Raw genomic sequence first — 12,069 nt, 5'->3', positions numbered from 1 at the left:
AACCTCCCTGCTGATTGGGCCGCGCGTTTGCCGCTCTGAGAGACAAAGATGTTCGAGATGGAAATCTCTCTGGGATTGTGGATTCCCTTTATAGCAATGCAAGGAACAGCATAATATGTTCACTCAATCACAACACAATGCTATAACTGAGAGCCACTGAGGCATTAACAAGTCACTCTAGCACTCTAATCAAGCTTTCCCATCCCAGATCCACAACCTATGGCTGCCTGGCATGTAAACAACCGATTATGTGTGCAACCAGAGTCAAAGCAACAAGAACACATGGTAACTGCTAGCAAATGAAACGCAACAACACTGCCTTCCCCCCAGGTGACAGTATTGTCTCTGGGTCAATGTCTCTGCATTTCTTTGGCTTTGTTCAGACTGCAGGCAAATTCCAATTTCAGTGTCTGAGTGTCCAGATTGAGACACACTTTTAGAAATGTAATTTAAATCGGATTTAAAACAACCCAACCAATGTGGTCGAAATCTGTTTCACAACACATTGAGATGCGAAATGCTATTGAAAGCCACGGTCATACAACAGAGCATTACTCACGCCTTTCTATTACAGCATTACCACAGCGACCAATGCAGATAGGGTGATGATGTCTGAATACTCAAATCCGATCTGATCTCTTGCAAATGACAGTGTGAACAGTCAGTCCACAATCAGATTTTAGAAACAAATCTGGGTTACCTGCGGTCTGAACAAAGCTTTTGAGTACCTACAATTCTGACGCCATCTGACCCTGCCTGTTCTGTGTTGGAAGTGAGCATTTACCAAATGGCCCCTCCAGTTGACCTTTAGAACTGTCTACTGCCCTCACAAGGTCAACACCAGAGCATGACGATGATCCATGGCACCGCTCCATCCTCTCAGGGGCTGTTTGCTCACCAGTGTCGGCGTTATGGGAAAATTGTGTTTGTTTGGCCTGCCTTCAATTACGTCTGAGCAATAATGAAGCAATATGAACCACTGAAGGGGAAATGAGGAGCCATTTAGCAAAGTCTTCCCTCCCTGTTGCCATTTGTAGCTGCAGTAAAAAAACTAAAAAAATAAAGAACCTCTCCTGAACCAACGTTCCTTGTCTAAATGTAGTGCGGGTGGGAAGGGATATTTCTGTGTACCACCAGACCCTGAGCAAAATGTAGGGCACCACAATTCAACAGTGTGGAATAGCTTTTTACTCGTCATCATTGCTAGCTGAGAAAATTAACTCCTGTACAAATGAGCAAAGGTGATATAAGTGCCATCATCTCTTATGCTGGCATCAGTCACTTCTGCCAACTACTAACGTCAAGCTGAGAGAACCCTGGCTTTATTATTTCATAGTATTTTATATACATTATGTCACAGGTACATTATTACGCGAAGGCATGTGGGATGCAGGTATGGAGGTGATTGATGTGGGTGTGACCCAGGTTGTGAATATGGACGATATGGCTGAATGGGAATGGGGGGTGTGGTGGAGGGCTGGAGGGGAATGAGAGAACGGCTTGGACTCCAGCTGGAGGCAGTTGTGAGGGCCTCGTTTACAATGGCCAATACACAGCGGATGTGATTGATTAAATCACGGCCAGACATCTGTGAAGTCAGCAGTAACACCATGGGGAATGATCTATTCCCAGCCAGCTTACACCCTGCATCCCTAATACACCATGGGGCTTACACTTTTCATATGAGTCGCTAAATTTAGCATCCAATTAAAGTGTGGCTAAACCATTCATTATAGATTACAAAATTATAATTTGATGCGAAACAAACAAAACAACAAGCGGGTATAGTGGAATTAGTTTACCACTCAGGAAGGCTGGGTTGCGGACAGGAAGTTCACCAAAGGACCTGAGACATTCAAATTCCTCATTACAGTTTAATTTCATTTTTTTTAGCCCACTCCGTAGCTCTTGTTTGTTCTCCCTTACATGGCCTCAAGCTGCTAGTCATTCAGCTTTGGTAGAGGGGAAATTAAAAAGACTAATCTAGAAAATAACACAATGTGCACAGTTGCTGTTCATGGCAGTGCAGGCCTTCTAGCCATGCCCTGTATTGTGAATAATTTCTTGACTTCATATCAGGTTTAAGAAGGTTATGAGGGGAAGAAGCTGAATTCATGCCTATATATTAATTCCACAAATCTCTCTCTGTCCGTCTATCTGTGTGTGTGTGTGTGTGTGTGTGTGTGTGTGTGTCTGTCTTTTGGATATTTCAAGAAGTGTTCATCCATCCATCGACTTCACACTTGACGGGTACAAAGCTGAGGACCCGAGGAAGAGCAGTGTCGACTGCATGTGAACTCAATCAGATGAGCGGTTCTCCAGAACTGGCCCTCTCCAAACGGACTTGTGTTCCGAACCACGGCCATGCCTCAAATGGGCATTGCCTAGGCCTGTGTATACAGACTCTATGGATGTCTCTCTTATGCTCATTTAGCCTGATAAGTTATCAGGCTGTCAGTCTGTTATATATGGACAAACACCACAGAGCCAGTCATTATCCCTTACATCGGTTATGGGTTTATAGCGTTTAAGAAGAATAGCTTTCTTACTCAAAGAGCGATCAAGGGCTTCTTTGTAATTATGCTTTGTTGAAAAAGGTCAGAACAGAGCTCAGGGGCAAGAGACCAAGAGGAAGCAAATCAACCGAAAGACAAATATCTCTTAGATGTTGTTGCTTCAAAGCAACTCATGCCTGTGATAAAATACATGGTTATTAGTTCCTGAAGGACAATTAACGTTGTGCTGAACATACCACTGACCCCTTTTAGGACTCGCTTTGATCAAAACGTAACGTTGACATGCATCCGGGGGAAAAGAGGAGAGTCTACTCGCAAAGCTTCTCAATGCACGGTGCACACCACTGAACCCATAATGTGCTTAGACCACACAGCGCAGGTTATAAACAGTGGCTGTGCAGAATAGATAAGGACACTAAGAATTTGTAATGGGCCCCCAGTTATAAATCATGCGTCAAATTGATGAAATATTCCCGTGTGAAAATATAATTGGTGTGACAAGTAAATCTGAATTTGCTGACCCTCCCCCCCACCATTTCCTTTTATAAAAGAAGGTGTGTCTCATATAATGTGTCTCCAAAGGGGTTCCAATTTGTCACAGAATAAAAGTGGGGTTGCAATGGCCTAATTGGACTGTGGGGGAAATCGAGTGTGTCGCCTTAGCCCAGGGCTGGACCTCTTAATACACAACTCTACCATGACTCTGTGTATCCAAACACTGGGGTACCTCACCAAGCCCTCCATTCACGGCAAACTGCCACACTGAGGTTTATGATATTAGTCTTTCAGAGGGGCAGCCCCAGTGCTTATTTATTTGCACGAGAGAGCCGCGGCACAACCACATCCATTTTCTCCCCCTTTTGCCTGTAAAACAGACACGATTATTTAAAAGGTCGTAATCTATCTCCATATATCAGTGGAAATGTTTGGGTGTGTAAAAGAGAGGAATTGAGGAGAGGGCTTTTATTTTTAGCAGCATGTTTATGGAAAGTGAATAACATACTGTGGAATAATGAGGAGGCTCTCAGGGGGGGCCTCGGCGTAGCCTCTGTGGAGCTAACAGAGAGGGGGCTCTCAGGGCTGAGCCGTGCGAGTGAAGGAAACTAATGAGCGCGAGACAGGGGGAAAAATGATACAAAAGACAGAAGAACACAAGGAGGGGAGAGTAATGGAAACAATGGCGGCATGAAAATACAAAGGAAACCCAGCAGATAAGGACGGGAGATGTGTGGGGAGGAGGAGGGACGAACAAATAATGACAATGATAGCGGAAGAGGGCGAGAGCATGCCATCGCAGTAACGTGAGATAATTAGCACCGTCGAAATAATAAAGGGCTCACAATGTGAGACCATCATTTTCATTAAATTGATTGGTCAGTCTTTATCTAAAACTGGCCAATAGGCCTGGTGCCATGAGGACAGGTGAGGATCTAACCATAGTGATTTATGAGCTCATTATGGCTTAACAGCGAGCTCTCAGATTGCTTTATCTCTTTACTAATTTTGGCAATACAGGTATTAGTCTAGGTTTTCTGTCTGCATTATCGTGGCAGGTCTATCGTTGGTCACAGGGTCACCAATTATATGGCTGTCGTTTCGGTTAGAGAGTTTTATGTCAAACTCTGCGTCTGGTGGTACAGTACTCCACTATCTGAAAACACCTGTACTCTCCTTTACTGTAACCCCATATCCAGATACTACACTTCCATTCATTTGTACCCCCATGTTCTTTCTTCATGCACGCACACCAAGCACTCTCATACTTTGTCTGGTACCTCTTCTCAGGAGGGGGCTCCTGATTGGCCGGCGTGGCCTGCGCTGTTTCCTGCAGGTCGGGGATATTGGCAAAGTCATCTTGCTCGGCCAAACCAATGGCCAGAGACAGCACCACCATCTTCCCTTCCCTGGCTCCCGGCGAAAAAGAATTAAACATCACAGACAAACACGGAGATAGACAAGGAGATAATACAAACAGAGAGAGAGAGGGAGAGAGAGAGACAGACAGACAGACAGACAAAGACAGACAGAGACAGAGACAGAGACAGAGAGAGAGAGAGAGAGAGAGAGAGGAAAAGGACAGATACAAGGGATATAGAAATAGAACATAAAGGGATGCCGGGAGGAGTCGGACAATGCAGTACGAGGGGAAGAGAAGAGAAGATGGGTCATATACAGACATCTATCAGGTGGCAGTGGCAATCAAACGACAGATAAACACCGAAAAGAGAAGCCGTAAGAGAGGAAATTGTCAGGAAGAGAAAATCCCCCACACCACACAGCTTCACAATAGCACGATCCAGGGAAGGACATTAAGCTACAAGCCAAGTCTGAAAGGCCAAATCTATCACAACATAATGACTCTAATATGTTTGTGATGACAACAGGTGTACTGCACAGTGCATCCATTTGTCATACAATCACCATTTTTAAAGTAATTGATGCTTATTAGTTAATGACAGCTAATGAGGGTGACATTTAACAGTCTGCACAAGCCTCTCTGCATGTCTTATGCATATATGCAGGACACTGCGACATCACACACGCGCACACGCACACGCACACACACACACACACACACACACACACACACACACACACACACACACACACACACACACACACCGCGTACTTTATTCAGTTATTTAATATCTGCCTCCTGCCTTCCCTCCAGACCTTCTAGACTCACCTTTCCCATCTAACATGGCTAGCTTCCTTCTCCAGTGTTGAGATTTAATTAAACCTCATTAAGGAGATCTGGACTAATTGTTTCTATTTGAGTGTCACACAGTATCTCGAGGTGCTCTGCTGCGTGTGTGTGTCAGTGTTTTCTGGGTCATTGCTCCCTCACTCTCCAAATCACACTCTCTCCTTTCATCTCTGCTGTGCGATCCCTTCCCACCCTCCCTTCACCACCCCACCCCGCACATCCCTAGGGTTAACCAGCTTTTCCCTCCCTCATCATTCCTTCCATTCCTGTCACCCAGATCCATGCATCCTTAGTGTAAGCCCCTGACTGAGTTCATACTGTACCACCACTGTGAGCACGCAGCCTCAGAGGGCATATTAAAACACAGCTCTGCTTACCTCACTCACTCATTCTTGCACAGCATCAAAAGAGATTTAGGCTATTTTTGCTGACCTATAACACTGTGTTCAATCATCTCCCCCTAGCTACACCTCCTAATAACTAATGGAGTGGCACTCATATGGTTAATTGGAATGGTTAAATGGAGTGGTTATTGGATCCCTCCTCTCCCATCGGCAGTTAAATATGGGTACTTACATTCAAGGATATTGGCAAAACACTTTACTTGGAGCATGGTCCAACACTACAGTGCTGGACAGGAGAGATTAGTGAGGGGACATATAGTGATAGCGACCATGCCCACATAAAACATAGACTTGGAGCCAAAAATCCTTATGACCAATACCCTGAGAGATTCATTTGGTCAAATGGTTCCCAAGGCCAGATATCGGTGTCATCTCTAGCAGATTCACTGAGCCATGATTCACAGGCACCAGGGTATCTAGCCAAGATTGAAATTAACTGGCTCGAACAATGGGTCATGTCTATTACAAGGCCTCTCTGTCATCAATCCACGGCAATGTTGCTGTTGCAGGATGGGATATATTACAACAATGGGCTCAATCTTACATTTACTCTGACGGGTGCTAAAGTTTACTATTACGGATGATGTCCTCCCTGACCTGCTAGTGTTGGTGTCCATATAGCCAGCCAGCCCCAGCGCCCTGGAGAGCCTGTCATGCACATGCAATGGCCGAAAACGGTTTAGTGGAAATGGATTCACTGTAAAATGGACATTAATCACATGTCACACCTTGGTGATGTCCTTCTCCGTTCGTCCCCTTCACCTCTACCTCTTGCATCCTCCCTCTCTCTCTCGCTCCCTCCCTCCCTCCCTTCTGTTTCAGGCCTGAAGCAACAATCTATTGTGGGAGCAATGGTGCTGCCGACAGAAGATCAATGCATCAGGGTTAACACAAATCTACACACAGTTGCTTAACCCTTGTTGTTAAAGTGATGCACAGTGGCATGTTGACCGTGTGATATACACAGTACAGCAGCACACACACTAACACGCAGGTCGACAGCTCGGAAGCAGAAATAACAGCCCAGACTTTACAATTTATACATTAGCATAAACCTGAGAGAGGAACTGTTGGGTGCAAACAAACACTCATTGAAAACGAAACAGGCCTCCTGGCTTTGGTCTCCCACGCAGGGGTCTTCAAGAATCATTCCAAAGGACAACTCAGTAATAACAATACATAATTGAGCGGTATGATTGGAATATCAAGTATATCATCATGACTCTTTATGGCACATGCCTCATGAATATTATAAACACTGGCGCTGTCTTGCTAAGACAATTGCACAAGGCAGGCTCAATGCCATCCAGACAGATGTTACTGTTTAACAGAGCATGCACACTCAAATCCTAAGTGTTATTTATACTCTGAGAAAATACAAATGTAACAAAATGGACACTGTAAGGGTCCAGCATAACTATTAACAGTGCCGTTGTGTATCCTTGCACAAACAAATCATTGCCCCGGATGTATTCATCCATTTAAGATTCAATTTTGATTGGGATTTAAAGGGATCATATCAGTCAAGTAAAGACAAAATTACATTCCTAATTAAGGGCACGCATTCTGGTTAATATCTGTGAGATATATCCTAGATGTACCCTATTCACTCCCAGAGCTTTGTGCTGAGTGACAGATGCTTGTCTATATATCGTCACTGTCGGGCAGAAACCTCGTATCTCCAAGTTTCAAATTTGTACTTTTGTTCACCAAGTAAAGCCCTGCTTCATCACACAAGGCCGTCGCACAAAAGTAGTGAAAACAGCCAATCTACAAGCACACAAGATCTGCTATTTTCACTAGTTTAGTTCATTTTTTAAATGATAAATACAAAACGAACGGTCTTGGACATACAAGGTTTCCACCCGACAACGGCGATATATTGTTCTGATGCATTTAAATCCACCTCCTCCCCCAGCTTCATCTTCATCGTCTACTGTGCAACTAGGCCCATATGTATATCGTCACTGTCGGCTGGAAATCTATTATCTCCAAAACCATGTCATGTCCGTCCTCTGTCAGTACCCAGCCTGGGGAAGCAAATGATCGTTCCAGCAATTCTAAGAGTCCAATGCCTGAGAGCCAAGTCAAAGAATCAACCAAGTCAATGGTCAACCCTTAATTAGATTCAGGACCGGACATGGCCCTTGCTTTGCCAGCCTTCACAAATAGGGCAGTATAGCCCTGCCCCTGACCCACTGTGTGCTTGTGGAGAGGTGCAAACAATAGAGCAGCACATCATTAAAGCTTGCCCTCTCCAAAGACTAAAAGGAGGTCTAGTCGCCCTCCACACTGCAGACTAGGCGGCAACTGCTAGGCTCAAGGACTTTGCATCACAAAAAAAAGCCAGACAGCAATGATATGTATAATGCCTTGAATAATGTACAGTATAATGTATGTATAATGCCATCATGAATAAGGTTTTTCCACACACAGTAAAATCCTCAGTGCTTATTTAACTCTGAGCAGGCCCGTCGTACAGATTTTTGGGAGGGGGGTCAAGCTCAAAGACCTGTGCCCCCCCCCCCCCCCCCCTCCACATGGGCCCCCCTTGGTTTTTCGCCCGCGCACAGCGGCAGCCAAAAAATACGGGTTTTTCACAGGGAATTATTCATTTTTAAAGTAAAAATGACGGTTAAAAACAGTTCTACATGGTGGCAGAACCATTTAGGCTTAGTATAATAGGGTTTATATAAAGCATAATATCTTACATTAGGAGAAAGTTCTTTCACAGTCACTCAAATCTTTCCTACACAAACTAGACTGCTCCCGAGTCCCGTTCAACAGGACCCTGAGAGCGTAAAAATGAATGAATTAACATTGAGGATTTTACTGCATGAATTTACTGCTGTGTGGAAAAAAGGTCCTACACATGTACAGGTACATACATGTGCATACATGCATAAATATGCATGGACAATAAAGGTGTGGAAATATATTGATTCTAATATGCATCGTGATGTGGACAATTCTGCATTGACACAGTGACATTATCTTAACGCCCAAAATGACAATTATGAACACAGTAAGATTCATTAGCCTATAATGTCTTCTGCTCTTGTAATCAAATGGACCCTTAACGACATTGACTTCATGGAGTGTTTTAAGTCCCTCGCTTGTGGAATGGCCCATGGAGTTAGCATAAAGTTATGTTTTCTCAACTCTAACACACTGAAAAGGGTGGTTGCCGCCCACACATGATGCAGAGATGCATGACCACTCCGTTTCTAGAAAAGGCTGGTAAGTAGTGGTAACACCCACCCAGAGCTGTCACTTTCTTCCACCTTCTCTTCTACAACTGCAAGGCTGAAAGGGGAAAGAACGTCTCCTCACGCCAAGTCTGCTATAGCCTAACTGCTATACCTACTGTAGCATCCAGCCTATAGCAACATTCATTGTCTCATCTGGACTGGATCTTGCTCTTCCAATATATTTTTTTAAAACTAACCTGACTTTAACCTGACTCACTACCATCTGGGATCGCTCAGGCAAAACCGATGTAGGAGGCGGGCCATTTTGCATTGGACACTACGCTATACGTGACATGCTAGGCTAACACTACTGGAGATAGTACTGTATATGGCTGAGGGGAGGCCGAGATCAGCAACACGTCTGATTATATTGATTTGTACACTACGAGTTAACGCACGCACGCACGCACGCACGCACGCACGCACGCACGACGCACGCACGCACGCACGCACGCACGCACACACGCACACACACACACACACACACACACACACACACACACACACAGCATGTCACAATGGTGTTCTGCATTATGAGGAAAAAAGTAATATCCTTCCCTGGATATCAGATGCACATTGAACACTGAACTAATAAATGCAACAATATTTGGGAGCTGAAAAACAAAACAAAAAAAACAACACAGTTAAAATTTATAAGGAGGAAAGACTATGCAATATTTCAATATCAACAGAAAAAAGCAGACTGGTTAATAATTCAACAATGGTGCATAAACATCTAAACAAACACTTCAGGCAAGTTCCTCAAACACAGGCGAGCATATCGCACACAGTACACTCTGCAAGAGACACAGGACAGGCAGAGACTTCGGAGCAATCATGATAGCACACAAGACTCACAAAGACGCTGCGGGGGGAAAAGGGAAGGAAGACTCACAGGAAGGACTTCACATCCAGGCCTCGAGTTTTGATCTGCCCCATCATGTGATCCCAGCTTCCAGGATCGCCGCGGCCCGCCGCTCCACCTCCCTTGTAGCGGGAGGCGCCTGCCCCTCCCGGGCTGCCCCGCGCACCGCGGGGCGCCACCCCACGCATGCTCCCGCCGCCGCCACCCCCGCCCCCGTCTCCCCCTGCTCCCCCTGTGCCCCCACCGCCTGCACCAACCCCAGCCTGGCCAGGTGCGGTGTGCAACTGTCCCAGGCTCTGGGAGGTGGTGGGGGGCTGGCTGAGGCCCGGGTGGATGAGGGGCTGCTGCAGGCTCTGCTGGCGCAGCAGCGTGCGAGGCCGGGCCAGCCCCGGGGGGACGCGCTCCAGCGTGGACGGCGGGGACAGCACAGAGTCCCCGAAGCTGGGCGGGCAAAGGAGCAGGGAGGGCAGGGAGCGTGACGAGGGCCGTGGTCGGCAGAAGATGGGGCGGTGCAGCGGGGGCGGTGAGGTGGGAGAGGTTCGGGGAGAGGGAGTGGACAGAGCAGGTGCAGAAGCGACGGGAGAGGACAGGTCATCAGAAAAGAGGGGAGGGGACACAGGGCAGTAGGGCAGGGGAGCCATGGAGGTCAGGTTCACGTCAGGATGGGCACACGATGCCACGTCCACGCAGGAGGAAGATGGCGGCGGCGAGGAGGTGGTGGTGACGTGGAGGGCGGGTTTTGAAGAGGAGGCGGGGTCGGAGGAGGGTGGAGGGTGAGAGCGGGGAGGAGGAGAGAGGAGGAGGAGGAGAGAGAGAGAGAGCACCGTGAGGCAGCAGCAGTAACAGCAGTAGCAGACATAGCAGTAGAAGGTGCAGCCCGAGTGATCGCTGTGAGTCGCGTGCCTGTCGTGGGGCTGCGTCGGGCAGCACTGCTGCGCGCCCGCTGCGTGGGTCTGTGTCGGACGCGCGCGTGCCTCGCGCGCCTTGGGAGCATGCGGTTTGCGTGTGGCCGTGGTCCGTGGGGGCGGCGGGCGGATGTGCACCGGCGTCCGTACGGGTGCGGAGCGGCTGCGCGCGCCTCGGGACACGTGGGTTGTGGGTTTGCAGCTGCGGGCTCTTCCCACCGAGGGCTTTTTGGCCTGATCCGAAATTCCCATGTCCTCCTCTCGTCTGCTCCTGCAACTTTTTACCTCCGTACGATCCTCCTATCTCTCAAAATCTTTTTCCTCTTTTAAATACATGCTGTACCTCTAGAGACATCCCCAGCAGCCAACCAAGTCCTACAGTCTCCCTCCCTCACTCAGCACTCTCATTTTCCACCCTACCCCCTCCCCTGCACAAACACTGCTCCTCAGTAACTTTCTCCGAGGCTTCACAACTCAATCACTCACTCCGACTTCGGGGTCTGAGCTAGAAAGGCACTACTACACTAATGTTCAAGTTCAATATGATCGCTAACGGCAGGCATACATTGTTCAACTGGGTTGGTTGACTATGGGAACATAGTCTCCTGTATCATGTTCTTTTGTTATGCTTTCCCAACCCTCTAAATATATCCTCCTCCTCAGAGATCGCCCTGTAATCCAGGGTATCGGAATTAGGTCATGAGAGTGCTATTCACATCAGTTAGAAGCAGCTCCACTCTGTTGTGCATTACTTCATCTAATGCAGTTTTACGCTAGGCTTTCAGCCTCATCAATCCTATCAATCCTACTCAACCACTGTAGAAAAGTTCAAAAGTGTTAAAGTAAGGTTTACGCCTCAAAATATCAAGACTGTTTATTGGGGCAAGTAAAAGACGAGAGGAAGCTGGGTGGCTTTGCAGAGTGATAGAAAGGGGCGGAGAGATGGATGGGGGGAGAGAGAAACAGAAAGATGGGACCGATAAGAGAGGGTGGAAGAGAGACTAGAGAGAAAATGGGGTGTGAGACACAGGCACAAGAGACAGAGACACTTACATCAGCCTGGAAATAGAATCCAATTATAGACAGGGAGCAAAGAGAAAGAAAGATGAGAGGAGGAGGAGAGAAGCAGGGAAGGCAAAGTGAGAGAGAGAGAGAGAGAGAGAGAGAGAGAGCGATATAGTGATGGGAGTAAATGTGTTGTGGGGTGGGGTGGGGGGGGGGATCAGAGGCACGAGGTGTTAAAGAAAGGTGCAAAAGAAGAGAGGAACTGAAAATTAGCTGCCTCGTTTTGTGACGTGCCAGATATAGGCCCTATCAGAGCATGCTTTGGAGGAGAGGAGAGAAGAGGAGAGCACAGGAATCTGCACGCAGCATTCACATGCCTTTTCATCACTAATTGGTCACTTGAAAGACTTGGGAGC

General features: G+C 47.0%; 1 protein-coding gene across 2 annotated transcripts in view; it reads right to left on the bottom strand.

Annotated features, from left to right (window-relative positions):
* Positions 1 to 12,069, bottom strand: part of syt7a (synaptotagmin VIIa) — a gene marked incomplete at both ends in the record, with an annotated part of 128,842 nt that overhangs the window by 24,580 nt on the left and 92,193 nt on the right. The window contains one exon of one of the 2 annotated variants that reach the window (XM_080736511.1): positions 4,280 to 4,420. In XM_080736511.1, the coding sequence (XP_080592637.1) occupies positions 4,280 to 4,420 (141 nt within the window). Of the gene's footprint in view, positions 1 to 4,279; positions 4,421 to 9,773; positions 10,185 to 12,069 lie in introns of both variants that reach the window. The other variant, XM_080736510.1, reaches the window with a different exon arrangement.

Source organism: Nannobrachium achirus, assembly GCF_963921795.1.
Source record: "Nannobrachium achirus genome assembly, chromosome: 11".
Lineage (NCBI taxonomy): Eukaryota > Metazoa > Chordata > Actinopteri > Myctophiformes > Myctophidae > Nannobrachium > Nannobrachium achirus.
Note: the sequence above shows the minus strand (reverse complement) of the source record. Positions and strands in the feature narration are given on the sequence as shown.